The 18,129-nt window shown below is 35.5% G+C and overlaps 4 protein-coding genes across 7 annotated transcripts; 2 read left to right on the top strand and 2 right to left on the bottom strand.

The window, feature by feature from the left end:
• Positions 1 to 200: 200 nt before the first annotated feature.
• On the bottom strand, positions 201 to 3,417 carry LOC110668277 (uncharacterized). Of its 4 annotated transcripts, none has more exons than XM_021829455.2 (3): positions 3,218 to 3,417; positions 878 to 913; positions 201 to 583 (listed from the first exon to the last, which is right to left on the bottom strand). In XM_021829455.2, exon 3 carries the CDS (start codon positions 569 to 571, stop codon positions 377 to 379), a length of 195 nt encoding a protein of 64 aa, XP_021685147.2. In that variant the 5' UTR covers positions 572 to 583; positions 878 to 913; positions 3,218 to 3,417; the 3' UTR covers positions 201 to 376. The 4 variants fall into 4 exon arrangements, with proteins under 4 accessions (XP_021685147.2, XP_058005047.1, XP_058005046.1 ...); XM_058149064.1 differs by lacking the exon at positions 878 to 913 and adding an exon at positions 2,249 to 2,352 and having other exon boundaries at positions 3,218 to 3,416; XM_058149063.1 differs by lacking the exon at positions 878 to 913 and adding an exon at positions 2,249 to 2,346 and having other exon boundaries at positions 3,218 to 3,416.
• Positions 3,418 to 3,555: 138 nt separating this feature from the next.
• On the top strand, positions 3,556 to 6,542 carry LOC110668156 (mediator of RNA polymerase II transcription subunit 9). Its single transcript, XM_021829289.2, has 6 exons — positions 3,556 to 3,949; positions 4,037 to 4,099; positions 4,320 to 4,400; positions 4,541 to 4,599; positions 4,683 to 4,761; positions 6,180 to 6,542. Exons 1-5 carry the CDS (start codon positions 3,656 to 3,658, stop codon positions 4,738 to 4,740), a joined length of 555 nt encoding a protein of 184 aa, XP_021684981.1. The 5' UTR covers positions 3,556 to 3,655; the 3' UTR covers positions 4,741 to 4,761; positions 6,180 to 6,542.
• A 177-nt stretch (positions 6,543 to 6,719) lies between these two features.
• LOC110668103 (LOB domain-containing protein 22) lies at positions 6,720 to 8,617 on the top strand. Its single transcript, XM_021829206.2, has one exon. The coding sequence runs from the start codon at positions 7,598 to 7,600 to the stop codon at positions 8,348 to 8,350; it is 753 nt and encodes a 250-aa protein (XP_021684898.2). The 5' UTR covers positions 6,720 to 7,597; the 3' UTR covers positions 8,351 to 8,617.
• Positions 8,618 to 10,138: 1,521 nt separating this feature from the next.
• Positions 10,139 to 17,068, bottom strand: LOC110668140 (chaperonin CPN60-like 2, mitochondrial). The gene is made up of 18 exons (XM_021829260.2): positions 16,855 to 17,068; positions 16,693 to 16,714; positions 16,301 to 16,432; positions 15,621 to 15,780; positions 14,893 to 15,068; positions 14,424 to 14,519; positions 14,228 to 14,332; positions 13,547 to 13,633; positions 13,326 to 13,415; positions 12,418 to 12,498; positions 12,275 to 12,343; positions 12,125 to 12,202; positions 11,391 to 11,486; positions 11,208 to 11,307; positions 11,015 to 11,118; positions 10,803 to 10,908; positions 10,599 to 10,677; positions 10,139 to 10,515 (listed from the first exon to the last, which is right to left on the bottom strand). Exons 1-18 carry the CDS (start codon positions 16,890 to 16,892, stop codon positions 10,413 to 10,415), a joined length of 1,722 nt encoding a protein of 573 aa, XP_021684952.2. The 5' UTR covers positions 16,893 to 17,068; the 3' UTR covers positions 10,139 to 10,412.
• Between the last annotated feature and the right edge of the window lie 1,061 nt (positions 17,069 to 18,129).

Raw genomic sequence — 18,129 nt, 5'->3', positions numbered from 1 at the left:
CATCTTTCATCCGCACCAAACTGTGATAAATGACAGAATATTACACCAGTTAACCGGAACAGTGCCTATTTTTGATACGGTTTACCCCCTCCACCACCCACCCCAACACCACCCCCCCCTCCCCCCCCTCCCCCACACCAAAAAAAAAAAAAGGAAGCATAGCATAATAATGCCACTGTTCCTGGTATGAAATTCACGTCTTATGATCCAAATCAAATGCGCTGTTTCTTTTATTTCCAGTAGTTTAGACATTCAATCTTCATCAAGTTTACAATACAAACAAAGCCGTTCTTCCCCCAGCATGCCTATGAGGATTTGAAAAGTAACTACGCTACATAGTAATGTTACAACTAGAGCCAAAATTTTTTATAGAAAATTATTTTGAAGGTGAAGCATCCTTTGAATCTTGTTTTGATCCTGACATAGCAGCACTTGCAGCTATTGTCATGGCTGTTGCTGCTGCCCCCAGCTTAGCACCACCAGCAGCCTTCATTGCACCTGCCACTTTTGCGAATACGGCTATCCCTCCAACAAGCATAGCCCTCAAAGCAACTGTTGGTTTTACTGCCATTTCTTGTGCGACCTAAAAATAACATAAATGCATGAAATTCAAAAATTTATCCCCTCCACACTTAAACAACAAATGCCAGGAGCCATGCTGTCAATGCAAGCAATGCTCAGGCCAATGTTGATAATTAACTAAAAGAATTGCTAAAGATTCTTATTCATATTCAGCATGTAAACAACAGCCTTTCTTTTTCTCTGAAAGACCAAAAGAAAGAAAGGAAAGGAGGAGGAAAGCAGCTTGATCTCACAGAAAATGCTCTCCACCTTTGTTTATATTTTCAAATGTTAGCAGGGATTTGGGTAAATTTACCTGGTCCTCAGTCTCATAAGCTCTGAAAAGCCTCAACTAAAGAAAAAAAATGTGTCATCAGCAAGGTGTAGTGTGTTTCCCACATTTGGTCCCTAAATGGAGCCAAACAATATGTGTATGATCCTCTCAATATAGGCAATAAGTGATAAAGAGAAAGGTTTTCCAACTTATGTAATGACGTATGAGTGACCATGCCCGTTCATAATTCATAATTGTTTACTCCATCACTAATTAATGGTTCATGTGAAAATAGAGAGAGGATAAGGAAATTTGTGGAAAAATAGCTTGATAATTTTCAAAAGACATAGATTGTATATATATACAATTACAGTAATCCTATAGAGGAATAGACACAAATACAGTAATCAAGGAATCTCTTAATTATAGGGATGCAATCAATCTCCTAATTTACAGCCATTTACATTCTTATTCTAAGTAACACTCCCAATCCCCCTCAAGCTGGATGGTACATATTGTATGATCCTAGCTTGTTACAAATATAACCAATCCTAGTCCCTCAGAGAGATTAGGCAAGAATGTCTACTAATTGGTCATTCAAACTGACATAACTAGCATGATCCCCTCAATATAGGCAACAAAAAAATGTGTTTCCCAAAATGGAGACAAATAATATGTGTATGATCCTCTCAATATAGGCAACAAGTAAAAAAGAGAAAGGTTTTTCAGCCTATGTCATGATGTATGGGTGACCATGCCCGTTCATAATTGTTTACTCCATCGCTAATTAATTGTTCACTATAAGACTACATTCCCATCTCCTCATCAACTGTGAAGCCTCAGCAGTTTCACATCATGCAAAACCAAAATATACATCTTCAATAGGTGTGATTTCTCAAAAAGAAAAATAAACGTGTGAAAATGTCTGAGTGGCATTCTTTTCATGAGAAGACAAGTACTGAAAACAGAAAAGACTATTTTCTTGATCAATAGCCACAATGAACACCACTTCCTCCCTCTTCTCCCCAACTAACACCCCCACACCACACAACACCACACCACTTCCCCCCCCCCCCCCAAAACATACACACACAGTCACTCTTTGAATTCTGATTTTTAATGTAACAATTCCACCACTTAGTCATAACTCAAATTTTTAATTTTTTCACTTCCCTAGGAGGTAGGAGTCTTTACCATTCTATGCCTTTTGATTTACCAAGTCAATAGCTCCATTTCACACCCTGAAGATCTGGCAGAATAAATTTATGAAAGGTATACACACAAACTATAATGACTCAAATCCAATCTAATACATTATTATTCCATTCCCTTCCCCTATTCTTGAAGTGCTAAAGCTAAGCAATTCCCAAAGCAACAACAGTCTATTACATCATCATTCTGTTTACTCTTTACCTGAAGTTCTGTCCCACAGCAATCAGCCAAACTTAAGAAAAGAAAACCAAGCTGTCCGACTGCTTAGTGACCCCTTCACCTGAAGTTCTACCAATGAGCTGCTCCTACAGTAATCGGCTGAATTTGAGAAAACCAGACTAGCCTATACATTTGTGCGCACAAAACACCAGAATGTTCCAAAAACATGTAGAATCACTCACAAATTAATAAAACACAAGAAGAGAGGCAGAGGGAGAGCATTTCTCATGACAGCAGTTAATAAATCTCTGATAGATATAGTGCAAGAACTTCTGCACGAATTTACAAGACTCCTTTCTCTTCATAGTTCTCAGCCACATGAGTTCTGAATACAAATAATGGGATGTCTAGTTTCCAATACCTACACTGATAAGCAATAATCATACAACATGGCAAAGCATCTTCTAAATTAATTTCCTTCTGGAAATTAAAGTAGAAGACCACATCCAACTTGCTGTCCTTGATCTCAACCCTTCCATTTAAAAGTATAGCAATTTAGGGAATTATATTAAGCGTAATTTCTTAAATAATATTCCCTGCTTTTCAAAGTGCTGAACATTCCATACAATTATCGAAAGGTTTGCCTATAGCATACATTCTCATATCTGCAAATTGAATTCATCACCAAGATAGTAGTTTCCTCTACATGCCCAATAATCAATTAATAACAATGAACTAGATAACGATATACACGTATCACAAATTCCTTACTCATTCTTAGTGACGCCTAATATTATTCACTAGGATCTTTTCTGATAAAAACTCCACATTGACATTCAAATTAAGTTAATTTTAAAAAAATAACAACCAAATTACAAAGACCCAGATCATATTTCAGCTTCAATGTCCAGTCTCAAATAAAAGTTTCCATGTTAGAACACCCACCCTATAGGAATAAGGTAACACAAAAGTTGAGAGAGAGAGAGAGAGAGAGAGAGAGAGAAGGCGAACCTGAATTTCAGAACCGAAGATGTCCTTGTGCTGACAACGATAGTATTTGCAGAGTGAAAGAGGAAATGAGAGAGCGAAAGGGATGTATATAAAAAGCACACCCTCTTCTTTTCCTTCTCTGATGGAGCTACAAATAAGGTCTTACATGAAACATCAGAGGCAAAAGCGATGCTCCTGGTCTTGGGAATATGCCCACTTGAAACGTCATGTCGTTTTGAATACTTTCATTTATTAATTGGGTTTCTTTTTTTTTTTTTTTTCTTTGAAACATACGCTGGGCTAGAAAATGGCGGCCCACAAGGGGCCGATTTCCCTTGTGGCCACAACAAGGTAAAACGACAGCGTTCAATTCGTCATCTCATCTGGTCTTCTTTCCTTCCCCTATTATTAGCAAAGAGAACGATTCCATATTCTGTGTGACAGAAAGAGGAGGGAGTAATGGATCATTCATACACAGGAGGCAGCTGGACAATGATCCCCAACGTGCCATCCCATAGCAACTCCCCTGCTCACTCAAATCAAGACCAATTTTACATCCACCAACAGTCCCAACAGCAGCAACAACAATTCAATCAATTCCAACAGCAACAACAGCAGCAGCAATTTCAACAGCAACAGCACCAATTTCAGCAACAGCGTTTAATTCAACAACAGCAACAACAGCAGCAGCAACAGCAACAGCAACAGAATCAGCACCATCAGTCGCTTGCCTCGCACTTCCACCTCTTACACGTAAGGCCTCAACTCAAACCCTAACATGTTTTCTCTTAATCTTTTTAATTTCTAACTGCAAAAAGGTTTGTGTGCAATTCGTTGCAGCTCGTCGAGAATTTAGCTGAAGTTATCGAGAGTGGAACTCGGGATCAGCACTCTGATGCTTTGGTTTGTTTCTTAATTTGCTTTCCCCCTATTTTTGAAGTTTTCTTCTTTTTATAAAAAACAATGTTGGGTTTGCGTTGTTTATGCGAAATTGACAATAGAAAGAAATTGATTACTACTGGGTTAGGTTTCTAAGTGGTTTTTGGTTATTTATTTATATACTTTGTAATGTCGGTAATTTTCTCCATTGTTTTATTTATATATTTATTTACTTGGTGGGAAGATTACTGAGTTGAACAATCACTTTGAGAAGTGCCAGCAGTTACTGAATTCGATTTCCGTCTCTATTAACACAAAAGCTATGGTAATTATCCAAGTCCAGATTTTCAATTTTCCCCCCTTATATCAAGTACTATGGATTGAGTTGTGGACTGAACATTCGTAGTTGTTGAAAATTTTCTTGGTGTGATCTGCATGGTAATTCTTTTAAGATATTGGATGCAGACAGTTGAGGGTCAGAAGAGAAAGGTAGAAGAAAGTGAGCAACTGCTAAATCAGAGGAGGTTTGTAATACCGTAGCAGAATTTCTTTTGCTTTTTAGTTTTCAATTTGTTGTAGACATGAATTAGTGTTTATTGTAATACAGGGACCTAATAGCCAAGTACAGAAACTCTGTTGAAGAGCTTATTAAGTCTGAGCCATGATTGCTTGTCATCGTGCATGGGGTAAGAAAATTTGTATTAAAATATCAATTCAAATATAGGCTTAGTGTCATATAGGTGGAAGCAAATTACTTAATTGAAAGACACAGTTGCCTATTCTTTTTGCTGGAAGTGCTACTTGTAATTGTTTTCTGGAAAATGGCTGAGCTTTGTGATTGACTTTTGCAAGATTGAGAATTGCACAAAATATGGAAGTTAAAATCTTCCAAGCATGGTTTTAAATCGGGTCGTAGTCGCAGTCGTGGGTAATGGAAACAGGCATGTAACGGCCGCAACGTAGTGGTAATGGCCTGGCGCTACATAAATTTTTCTGAAAAATTTGCAAAGATTATGAAATGAATAGATATTAGTAGATACAAGTAAAATTAAGATACATAATAACATAACTATATAATAAGCATAAATACATCAAATTAGATGTTATTTCGTAATTAATAATTTATTTTGGTATAATTTAAAAAAAAAATTCAAATTAGAAAGTATTATTGGGGTAATGGCCATTGCCGTTACTTAACGGTTAATGACAGTTGTTGTTACCGTTACGTAACAGTGGTAATGACCGTTACCTGTGCAAATCAATATATGACTTTAAATAACGGCCTAACGGGTGACGGTCTCTCTAAAAACCTGTAAATAATGGTCAATACGTTATTTAAAACCATGCTTCCGAGTGATAAATTTTACTATCCTTATTTAGAGTGTTACTTCAGTTAAAATATTAGTCATGTTAAAGTTTTACATGTGTTTCTCAAGTTCGGATCCTGTTTTATGTCATTAAATTTGTGTGGAACCACAGCAAACTCAGTAACACTGGTTAGGGAACTGGCAAGTAGTGTTGCTATAGATAATAGATTCGCCTGTAGGCTGCAATTTTGTAATCGTCTATTTCTTACATTCTGCATAGTTTTGCAATTAAGTTTTTGTTGCATGTTGTATCTTCTTTGATGGTCCATTTATATCAACTTTAGTCTTTAGGACCAGGAATTAGCTGCTAGAGAAAATAACTGACCTTAAATCAAGTAATTGTAGGCAAAATAACACTCAACTCAACTCAACTAAGCCTTTATCCAAAATATTTGAGGTCGGCTATATAAATTCTCTTTCTCCACTCTAAATGATTTTAGTTTAAATCCTCAAAATGTGTAATGCTTCTAGGTCATGTTGTACTACTCTCCAGTAGGCAAAATAACACATTCCTGAAAAAACAGTGGCCTGTTTTAAGCAACGACAAATGTTTGGTTTAATATAAGGATTTTAAGTCTTTGTTTTGCTAGAGAATCAAGTGCTTGTATCCATGGGATGCTTTTTCTTGATCCATTTGTAGCTGATCTTAAAACAGCCAACGTTTAGTTAGGAAACCTATGTTAAGATGGTAAGTTTTAAGCTGCTTTTGATCATAATTTTGGCTTTGTTAATTTCAGGTGTAATTGCAGTTCAACATTCTATGCAACCATTCAAGTTGCACAGGAAAGGGTCTCTTCTCTTTAGCACAATGACCGTGTATAACATTTCCTTGACCTTCCATTTAGTACTAGGCAGAACTTTTTTAATCATCTTGGAGTTGGAAGCCATGAAATTTTATATCCAAGTTCTCTATTATTCCATCATTGATGTGCCTAATATTTGCACTTTCATTGAGTTTGTTACCCTCTAAACGTCCAAAAAAAATTCTGGCACCAGCTTACAAGCACCGTTTATTATTAATAGTGAGAAACATGGACCATGGCATCTACTTCAGAATTTATGAATTTCTTTATAAGATTTGTGATCAATTATAGTTGTAATTTCTGATGTTTGTATGCACTTTTGTTTTCTCTGCATTATTCATTCTGAAATTTTGTTTTGGCATTACTTTTGATGCAAAAGAGGCAGACGTTGCCTGTCTAAAATGTAGAAGGAAATGCAAAGTAACCAGAACTTGAATCACTTCATGAGTTGCCTCTACAAGAGTGGTGCATTGAGAAACAAGCATCCATAGTAAAGGGTGTGTGCTTGTGGTATAATCTGATGCAGGATCAAAATCCTGCTAGCTTATTACTCGTTAGAAGATTCATTTACAGTATTTGAATATACAACCCTGCAGATAGTTACTACCATAGTCTAAAATTTGACCACCGTTGCCACATTTGATAATGCATCTCTTCTCTGGAGCTGATCCACATTTAGCCTAGCAAACATTTCTACTCATACTGTGGTTGCCACTGTCTTCTGTAGCCATCAACAAACATTAGTCTTGACCTGTGCCATTGCTGAAGTAACTTGATCGTTTAATTGCTCTGAAATCGCAAACTTATCATGCAAGAGGGAATGCAAGTGCCAAAGCCATAAAAAATAAACACTACCATCCCATCAAGTGGGTTTTTTTCCCCTAAACCGTCTGCTCTTCAACGGTGATCTCATCTAGTTTGGAATTGTTGTCGTCGTCTAATCGTCAAAGGCTTTGAAAGCGTCCTCAAGTATATTTTACTAAATATGCAGAGATTTTTTTTTTTTAACAAGGCTATCTAAAGCCAACTCTATATTTAGTTCCAAATTCAAAAAACAGAATCCCAAGAGTATATTATTTCCTATCACTAGACATATATATCATTGTCCAAAAATATCATCCATAAATGAATCTGTTAAAAACTAATTTTGTTTCTTTTCACTCTCAGACACGTCTATTTCTCCTCCCATTTCTCTCCATCTCCCATTTCCATCGCACAAAGAAAAGACAGGATCTTGCAACCACCAGAGAAAAAAAAGAGGCCCCATTAAAGAAAACTGCACCATCCCCGCCGGCAACGCAACCGATATCTCACCATCAACAAAAGCAAACAATAACAATAACATCAACGATATGAGCATTACAAGGATTGGCAACGGCACCGCCCAAGCTTGTGCTGCCTGCAAATACCAGCGTAGGAAGTGCGCTCCTGACTGTATTCTCGCTCCTTATTTCCCTCATGATCGCCAAAGACAATTCCTCAATGCCCATAAATTGTTTGGCGTAAGCAACATCACCAAAATCATCAAGAACCTTAACCAACCTGACAAGGACGAAGCTATGCGTACTATCATTTTCCAATCTGATGTTCGAGCCAATGATCCTGTCGGTGGCTGTTATGGAATCATACGTGAGCTTCAACGCCAAATTGAATATCACAAGGCTGAGCTTGATCTTGTTCTTCATCAACTAGCCATTTGTCGCGCTCAAGCTCAACAACAAACTCATTTCCAGATGCTGGAAACCAATGATTCAACAACGCTCGGGTGTGAGATTTTAAATCCAGATTCTTTGGATATATATGATCCCACGATGATTCAATATCATTATCCGCAAACACAAGAAGAAGAACAAGAAATTGTGGTTCAAGATCATAATCAGAAACTGCAAGAAGACGTTAATGAAGCATTGCACATTCAAGATTCTACTGATCATGTTGTTTCTTCATCATCATTGCCATCCATGCATGATCTTAAGCAGCCTTTTGTTAATGAATGTGATGACGATATCAAGCCACTTCTTGACATAAACGACGTCAAGTTTGAGCCTGAAGAGTTAGTTGAAAGGAAGTTCGTACCGCTGACACAGTTAGTTATATCATCATGATAGGATCTTTGATGAAGTTTAATTATTCTTGTTACTCATCCATGCAAAGAGAAGAAGAAGAAGAAATGTTCATATCTTACAAGATATGGCTTAATGATATATGACTAATTAATGGATGCAGTATGTTAGCAATATAAAAAAAAATCACTGGAAATATCTGGTTTGATCAGTTTTAGCCTTAGATGATGACATTTGTAACACATAAATTTTATTTGTTTTTTGAGACGATTCTAACATCATTGAGCTATAAAATTTATTAATTTTTTTCTTTCTTTTAATTTATATGAGCTTACATTTATAATTTTAAATATATCTACATTAAAACAATTTATTTATTTATTTATTTATTTATTTCTTAATTTTGGGTTGGGAGTATGATATTTTGTTATGGCAAAAATATTCAATTTCACTCTTATATTTATTAAAAAATTTTAATTTAGTATATTTTTAACTTTAATACAAATTAGTTTAAAATTTTAAATTTAAAATCAATTTAGTCTAAAAATGAAAATTTGTGGACAGAATTTATTGATTATTTGATTTAAATAAAAAAAATCAAGAATTTTAATTTTTTTTTGAAGTTAAATTTCTTTATATAAATCTATAAATAAGAAATTCAATTTCTTGATTTTCTTAATTTTTAAATTAAATTAAATTTTAATGAAAACTTTTTGTTATTTTGGACAAAAAGTTTGAAATAAGCAAACTTGAAATCAGAGAAATTGATGTAAGTACAACAGATTTGTTCAGTGATCATGTGCTCAGCGATCACCTCCGCTAACCATATTCTTCTTCTCTTCTCGACTTTTTTCAATTTTCCTTGATTAGAGACCATCATTGCCATGGCTGACGCGACGCTAGCAGGAGGTTCATTTATCTCTCTGCTTTCCTCTCAGTTTTGTTTGCTACGCTATCATTTCATGAGGTTCTGAAATTTCCCTAATCCTCTGAATTTCTTTTCACTTTCCTGGTAGGGAAAAAAATGATCACCTGTAAGAACTTCTGTCTTCAAGTTTGGCGCAAGAGGGGCACAATATACAAACGTGACAATGCTGTCAATTTGGTGGATATTGTGTGTTTCATCGAAGATGTGTTCTACAGCCATTTACCTCAACCATTTGGGTATTGGAATAGGATCAACTTCGCAGCTTCACATAATAAAAAAAGATAAAAAGAGAAAAAAAAAACTGAAATTGAAGTTGCAATTAGCAATACCTTTATCATGTTGGCTGAATGAAAGAAGTCAGATTTGCAGAGTTTTTCCATCTCATTGGTAAAATGAGTAAGTTGCGGATGTGAGAAATCTTGGGCCAATCTTCTCCTCTCTCACCTTCACACCTTTGACTCAGTAGAGCACAATCAAAGATAAATAGAGAAGAAAGGGGGGATGGCAGCCCCTCTTTTGTTATGTACAGGAGATTATCGCAGTTGTAGATCCTCAAGTGTTTTAAAGACACCAGGTGTTGAAGCCCTAGAGATTTCAGATTTTTAAATGCAAAGATTTCAAGAGAGGTGAGGGAAGAGGGCAGCACCATCTCTTCTAGCAAGGATTCCACAGCATCGTACCCAGCAAGCACAAAATTTGCAAGAGACTGAAGCATTCGCAGATCATATTGCATGAGGCCAGCAATGACTTTTCTGTAGTCACGGATCTCAAGTGATTCCAATTGAGAAGAAAAACCCCCTTTTAGAAATGACTCTAGTTGCGGACAATTAATGCTTTCTGTAATAAACTGAAGGCTAGGGCAATCCATATTGCCATCTCTTTAAGGAGTTCGAGCCCCTGAAAAGTGCAAAGATTTCTGATTTTGAAGACCATTGATTCTATAACATTTTTTCACTTTCAACACTTGAAATTCCACTTGTATTGTTCCCATTTTACTGCCAGAAACAATACAACGACTGAGAAGGAATTGTAAGCAAAAACTTCCTCTAAGGTTTCAAACCCCATCTACCAAAATTCAAAATCTTGGTTTCTATGTAAGAGTTTAGTTTTCAAGAATGAATGTCCTTGTATAATATAAGGTAATGGAACAAAAGCTTGAAAAATAAGCTTTCGAAATTAATATTCCATGGCATCCATATTTGGCATTCGGCTAGGAGGTTTATTCTCATTTGGATTGTCCACAATGGCTGCCTCAGTAGTCGTCAATAGCAAAGAAACACTGAAATGGGAAAAGAAAAAAGGTTTAATTGTGGAACACAGGTAATCTACACAAACACAATTTTTATCAAATGACAGATTCACCTGGCAGCATCTACTAAGGCTGTCCTAACAACTTTGAGGGGATCTATGATTCCAGCCTTGACCATATCCGCATATTCACCTGTGTTTAGCACAAACAGCATTATCATCATAACAAAGATCAATTGAAAACCAAAATAACAAATTTATGACGGAGAAGCCTTTATATAGCCCAAACTCAAAATCAGATTTGTAAAGAGAGCGAACCTTTAGCCGCGTCATAACCCAAATTATGATCATCTTGTTCCAATAACTTTGCAACAGTGACAGCAGGATCAAATCCAGCATTTGAAACTATTGCGTATGTAGGCGCCTGTAGCAATCCAATTCCAATTGTCAGATAGTAATGAAAGCAAGTAAAACAACTGGAAGTATCAAACCGAACCTTGAGAGCAAGTAAAGACTAATAAATATCAAACCTTGAGAGCATTCTGAATTATTTGGATGCCTCTCTTCTGGTCTTCATTTTGAGCTTGAAGGTCTTCCAAAGCTTTTGTGGCATACAAAAGAGCAACGCCACCACCTAATGCAGAAAATTATGTTTAGATTTTGAAAAGATGTTCACATGCTTAAGATTTATTATATAATATAACTAAATAAAATTAAACTTACCTGGTACAATACCTTCTTCCACAGCTGCTCTAGTAGCATTCAAAGCATCTGTAACCCTATCTTTTCTTTCTCCAACTTCCACCTCGCTAGCCCCCCCAACCTGCAAGAAAATGATTACTTGCTTGCAAGACCCATATACTGTATACAAGTCAAGGCCAGAATTTATAGAGCTGAACAACGCACCTTAAAAACAGCAACACCGCCAGAGAGCTTTGACAGCCTTTCTTGTGCCTTCTCCTTGTCAAACATTGCAGTACTCTTTTCCATTGCTGTCCTCAGCTGTACAATATCATATACATAGCTTTTATCAGAGAACTTCCCAAATCCTCCTTTTCTATCTAGTTTGCATTTGAAAATCAAATCTATATGCCTGAAACTTATATCCTACCTACTCTATCCAGAGTTTCATGAAGGTTCAACATGAGTTACATTAATATTAACAGTGAGAATACAGCAGTTTTTTAAATTTGCATGAGTTCTCGTCTTGAGGCTGGGTTGCGATATAGGAAACCCATCTCATCACCATCCCTATTTTCCAGTTGCAACATGAGATAGATAAACAGACATTATAAATCTATAAATTTCCAAGTTTCTGGAGAATCAGGTTGTGTTAAGTTCACATTTAAGAAAGCAATGTCAATGGTCTGAATCATTTAGATGTAAATCATGCAAACAAACCATTCAAGATAAAGCATTACAAGTAAATAATATGAAATTCAAAAGAAAGTTTTGGATACACTGCCCACAAGTATCTCAGTCAGTGCTCATAAAATTTTATTCTTTTCCTTTCTCAAGGGGAAGAAAGATATCTAAGAATGAAAAGTAACATTTATATAGACTTAACAGACCCTTATGAAAGGTAACATTTATATAGACTTAATAGACCCTTTTCCAAAGCCTAATAATCATCATAATACCTGCTCACATCTTTCTTCAATCAGCTTCTTATCTCCACCACCATGAAGAATTATTGTGTCATCAAGAGAGACAGTAACCTACCACAAATTGAATTAGTCAGTTAAGTTCCATGTGATGTTGAAAAAAACACCATAAACTTATGTACAAACCTTCTTAGCAGTACCAAGCATTTCTATTTGGACTTTATCAAGAGTTAAACCATGATCCTCACTGATAACCTGTAAAATAGGTAGTTACTCGTACCACCAAAATCATATATGAATAAGTATAGAGGAAAAAGAAATCAAACAACCTCTCCACCAGTAAGAATGGCAAGATCATCTAAATTTGCTCGTCTGTTTTCCCCAAAACCAGGAGCTTTAATGGCACAGACCTAAACATAACAAATTCCATTAGTGAAAAAGGTGCAACAGTACAATGTCTTGTTCAGTAGAAGCACCAAAATATCATGTATGCAAGATTTTTTTTATATTGACGGTTGGATACAAGCAATTACATGTGCATGCACATGTCTTGTATATATATATATATAAGCCAATAGTAATTAGTTTATAGTCATTCTTTGGAAAACTGAAATCTCAATTTCAATTTGTAAAAAAAAAAAAAAATAAATAAATAAATAAACAGTAAGTGCAGGGTTTATTGCTTTTCTTGTATTTGCCTTTTTGAGCATTAGAAGCCTGAAACTTCTAAAAGCTAGAAATCTGTAGGCATGTTAGTTTAAGCACAACATGACTGTTATCATTGGTTTTGCATGGCCAGCTTCAGTGTTCTATTGTTTATACTTCTGTAGAATTCAAGCACCTATACACCTAAATAAATAATTATACAATTATGTCTTCTAAGTGTCCTTTTATTGCATGATTAAAAGGAAAAACCAAGCACAAAAGGAAGAAGACAAATTATTCCACAAACATCTTTCAAACAAGATTATTCATTGACAGAAGGCCACATTTGTAACTCATCTTCAACACACACATGCAATATGCAAAAAGTGCACAAATAATTGTATACACAAAGTCATGCATGTGCAAGGACGCATAAAGTCGCACATATATATCTTCAACTCTATTTGCATGTACTTATATATTGTGTTCATACAATCATGACATTTCAATATCATCAAGATTTATGAGATTTCCATCAGATACAGTATACTCATGCCTAATAAAGTACTTCAAAGCAAAGCTGTTCAATCACCTTAACTCCTGCATGATGCTTGTTGAGAATAAGCATAGCTAGAGAATCACTGTCCACATCCTCAGCCACAACTAGAAGTGGTTTGTTTTTCTGTTTAAAGTTGCAAGATAATGAAAATAAAGGGGTTAGAAATTCATATACAAGATCATATAAGCATTCACTTATCACAACAATATTTAAAACTATTCTTCAAAAGAAAAGGGGCAGAAAGGGGTACTTACTTTTACTGCCAGCTCTAATATTCTCACAAGTGAATTCACGTCTGAAATTTTCTTCTCATAAATGAGGATCAAAGGATTTTCAAGCTCCTGTAAACGTGCAAAGCATAACTTTTTCTTTGAAATAGTAAACTAAATAAAAACAGAATCCTAAATCAAAATGAAAGTGAAAGACAAGCACAAGATAATATTGGCAAACACAACACATGCAAAGAAAATGAGGGAGAAGGGGCAACAGAGAGGAGTTATCAAGGAGATAGACCATGCCAATCTCCATGCAATTCTACAAGTGACTGCAATGCATTACACATGAAAACTCCAAAAGCCAGCAAATTTTGGAACATGATATAATAGCATATCCCCCCAGACCAACCACCATAATATCCCAATAAGATGATAATGGTCATCCCTTAGTCTCTTCCTAAAACTAGCCCCATTGCTTTTATCCACCTGACATATTGTTTGACTATTGACAATAGCACAAGCAACCCCAAACACTCCATGGAACAAAAACATGTGGATAATTTAAAAATGAAAAAAAAAATATAAAAAAAAATCCCTTCATAGTATACTTTAGCAACTGCTTATGGTGAAATTTTCATTTTAGCCCAATATACTGAATAATCTGTTGCATGAAGACTGAAGTAGATATTGACAGTAGAAACCACACAGATCTGAGCTTACACATTTCTGGGTCTTCTGATCAGTAATAAAATAAGGTGAAATATAACCTCTGGCAAGCTTCATTCCTTCCACTACTTCCAACTCATTTTCCAAAGTATTCCCATCCTGCAAAATTGAAAAATGAACATAATATCCGTAACCCATACAAGAATCTAACAAGTGTTCATGCAATGTCAGAAGAAGAAAGTTTGCTCACAGCGACAGTAATGACTCCTTCCTTTCCAACTTTCTCCATTGCTCTAGCTATCAATTCTCCAATCTCACACTCTCCATTTGCAGAGATGGTGGCAACCTATTGACAGTACATGCACTTGCCAATAGTGAAGGAAAAGATCCAACAAGCATAACAAACTATGTACACTACATACCAACAGGTTTTAGAAACAGAAATTATCATTTTACTTATCAAGAGAATAATAACAAAATTGAGGTGGAAACGGCTCAGGATTTCCAGTAGGAAGCTTTGCTTAATGCTTTGAACAAAAACATATGTTCAGAGCCAAAAAGAATCCTTTCCAACAGTTAAGAAAACTAAAGAGCTTTCTTTTCAAGATTGTCAACAATACCCTAGTTGCAAATCAAGCTCATACGATTATATCTTAGATCAAAATTCCCCATGAAAGATAATATATGAAAAATATAGTTTCTTTAAGAAGCTGAAATACCTGTGCAATTTCTTCTGGTGTGCTTATCATTAGTGCTCTCTTTTTCAAGTCAGAGACAACAGAGTTCACTGCCATATTAATTCCAGTGCGCAAATCCATAACATTTACACCAGCAGCTATAGACTTGCAGCCTTCTGTGAGTATGGCTTGTGTCAGGACAGTTGCACAACTAGTACCTGTGACCAGACAAGTAACATATCTCCCACAATGAAAGAAATTCTCAGATGACCTGAATATTGAGCAATGACATAATTTTCCCACTTCAAATTCGGTGTCTTGAGCATGTGAACTTATCAACTTAATGCTTCATATTCGTAAACTCATATGATGAAACCAAGCTAGTTGATAACATGAAAAATGATGGAAACATGTAGTACCCAAGCCTACCTAGAGATTATATGGATGATACTGATTTTAAAGATATTGCAGTAAAAAGACTATGCGAAAGTCACAGTCACTTCTGAAAGTACAAGTTACTTATTTTGTTATTCATAAATAAATACTTCTGCATGTATGTTTCAGTTGTTCATAAATAAATACTTCCTTCAGACTGAAAGACAATAATTCTTCAGCTTAAAAGACATACTGTATTTTTGAACCTCTATAAGACTGCAAACCTACCAAGTTCAAGGAAACCTTAATTTTTCAAATGGTAATGTGTTAACAAACTTATGACAGATTGTTGTTCTTTTGTATCATGAAGCTGAAAAATACCAACAATAAATTACCATCTCCTACAGCAGTGTTTGTTGCATTAGCCACCTGCTTCACAAGGTCTGCACCAACATTCTTGGCCTTTTCATTGAATTCGATGCTTTTGGCAACAGTGACACCATCCTTCGTCACCTTTGGGACTCCATGACTTTTCTCGATAATAACATTACGGCCCTAAATAACTTGACGAGTTAAGAAAATTACAAAGAATTAAAAATGTTTATGGTGCTTGCATTATTGTTCTGAGGAGTCTATACCATGCATGCCACATCAAAAATAATTACATAAAATGGAAATTGTTATGATAGATGAGTCAACAAGGGATCTACAAAAGAGAAAGCTTTATAGTCTTTTCATTAAGAAGCATGGTAGACCTTCAGTTCCAGAACAATGGACAGCCTCTCCTACTGCATTAAACCTCTAGTCCCTGTCCAAGGAGGGCTTGAATTTGGGAGCTTCAAGCTAGAACTCTTAAGTTCAAATCACTAAGGTGTCCCCCTAAGAATAGAAAATTAATCTTCAAAACATGCATAAATTACTTCAATCAGTGAAACAGCAAAAAGGTAAATGGCTAAATAGTTTAGAATGGACGGTTAGCGATGTCAATTGTTTGTTGTACAGTTGTACTCATACTTAACATCATAATTCCACAAAAATAAAATAAAAAATAAAAACCATAGTAGAAGTTCAATACCTGTGGTCCCATTGTGACTTTTACAGCTTCAGCTACCTCGTTGACACCCTGCAACATAGCTGCACGAGCCCCAACCCCAAAATTGATATCCTTTGCCACATAACTTCTATTGGATATAATAATACCACACACCTAGCCAGCACAAAAAATTAACCACGAAAAGAAAAATGTCAAGATTAATGAACAAGCTTGGAAATCTCCCAACCCAATTAATTAAACGTTGATCCTATAACTGGACTTAGTTAAAGCCAGTTCAATTTTACATCAAAAACATCAAACTAAATAAAAACGAAATAAAATTACAGTCATTTGCAGCTTATATGAGACAAAAGAAACAACCCATGACGAAAAATGCAATAAATGAGCTAAAGATGAGAGAGATTCATTGTTACCCGTTTCTTTGAAACAGAAGAGCTGTTAATAAATAAAAAAAAAAAAGTACACACAAACAAAACAGAGAAAGATGCGTTAGCCACTATCGACAAATTCATAGGTGCGTGCGTGAGAGAGTTGTGAATGGGGAAAGTATAGAAGCGAGAGGACAGAAGGAGTACCTAATCGATGAAGCTAATCTTGAAGCTATTCTATACATATTGACGATTACAGACAACGCAGCAAGTGCTTTTGAGTGTGTTGTTTACAATTCAGAAGCAGGGGCTTTTGGTAGGGTTTTAGCTTTCAACTTTTGGGGGTTTAGTTTTTGCTGCTTTAGCAAAGCTTAATCAAACCCATCATCGTCCATACGTAGCAGCACCAGCGCCACGGGTGTCCATGTTTTCAAATAAAGTTGGTAATGAATGGATTTCAGACAATTGCTGGGGCTCCGCAATATATGGACCCATAGCCCAAAATCCAAGGCCCATGTTGCTAACCTCATAACCTTTTTCATTGAAATAACATGCGTTATTAACTTGAGCATTTCTTTTATTTAAAAAAAAAAAAATCATTTGTCAAAATATTTTTTTGCCTATAAGTAATTATTTATTTAAGTTTAAGGCTCTATTTAATATTGGGGTTTTGATAAAAAAGCGATTTTCAGGAAAAATATCATTTTAAATACTATTAAAAAAAGTTATTTTATTATTTTGAAGGTCTAATTTAATTTTAAAATAAATTTATATTTCAAGAGTTTTATATGTCACGACCCAACTTATGGGCCGGACCGGCACTAGAACCTGAGCCGGCATAAAGCCCCAGAGGCCCGTAGTAAGCCTTACTGTTCTCAAACCCATGTTCAGCCCACAATTTAGACCCAATATGCATATAAAATAATTTAAATTAAACTGTTATAATTTTATTTTGGACTAGCTTAACCCATAAATTATCAGAAACTAAAATTAGGGGAGCCTAGCTCAACCCTGTTACATTATTTACAAACTATTTAAAACTCATAAAAATTTTTCATTTATTAATACAAAAACTTAAATTCATGCAATCCCTGACATGATTAATGCTACTACTAGTATATGCGAAGTTCTAAATTACAAATTTAGATAATAATAATACAGTTAAGTAATTTTTTCATAACCTGTGAGGAAAGAAAGAGGTTATTCTGAAAAAAGGTCTCCTCCTGTAGCCTGAAAAAATAGGTGAACAGTAGTGAGCGTTCGACTCAGAGAGTAAAATATCAATTTTAACCATAATCTCTGTAGATATCTAAAGCTAATGCACCCTGTGGAGTGAAATGCAACATCGTCAATATTTTCATATCATAACAGTAAAAAGGCAATTTGGAGCACTCACACACCCAACACTGTCAAACAATACATATATGAGAGCTGATCCCCTATACAGCCCTCTTTATCCAACCTCTGCCAGCGAGTGTCTCT

The sequence above is a fragment of the Hevea brasiliensis genome, chromosome 6 (genome assembly GCF_030052815.1).
Source record: "Hevea brasiliensis isolate MT/VB/25A 57/8 chromosome 6, ASM3005281v1, whole genome shotgun sequence".
Lineage (NCBI taxonomy): Eukaryota > Viridiplantae > Streptophyta > Magnoliopsida > Malpighiales > Euphorbiaceae > Hevea > Hevea brasiliensis.
The sequence above is the reverse complement of the archived record's forward strand: the minus strand, read 5'-3'. Positions and strand labels throughout refer to the sequence as shown.

Coding starts and splice junctions, on each gene's coding strand:
- LOC110668277 (XM_021829455.2), bottom strand. CDS start 571: ATGGCAGTAAAACCAACAGTTGCTTTGAGGGCTATGCTTGTTGGAGGG.
- LOC110668140 (XM_021829260.2), bottom strand. CDS start 16,892: ATGTATAGAATAGCTTCAAGATTAGCTTCATCGATTAG. Junction 13,416..13,546: donor TATTAGAGCTGGCAGTAAAA/GTAAGTACCCCT, acceptor AACTTTAAACAG/AAAAACAAACCACTTCTAGT. Junction 12,344..12,417: donor CCATTCTTACTGGTGGAGAG/GTTGTTTGATTT, acceptor CCTATTTTACAG/GTTATCAGTGAGGATCATGG.
- LOC110668103 (XM_021829206.2), top strand. CDS start 7,598: ATGAGCATTACAAGGATTGGCAACGGCACCGCCCAAGCTTGTGCTGCC.
- LOC110668156 (XM_021829289.2), top strand. CDS start 3,656: ATGGATCATTCATACACAGGAGGCAGCTGGACAATGATCCCCAACGTG. Junction 3,950..4,036: donor CGCACTTCCACCTCTTACAC/GTAAGGCCTCAA, acceptor AATTCGTTGCAG/CTCGTCGAGAATTTAGCTGA. Junction 4,401..4,540: donor CTATTAACACAAAAGCTATG/GTAATTATCCAA, acceptor TATTGGATGCAG/ACAGTTGAGGGTCAGAAGAG.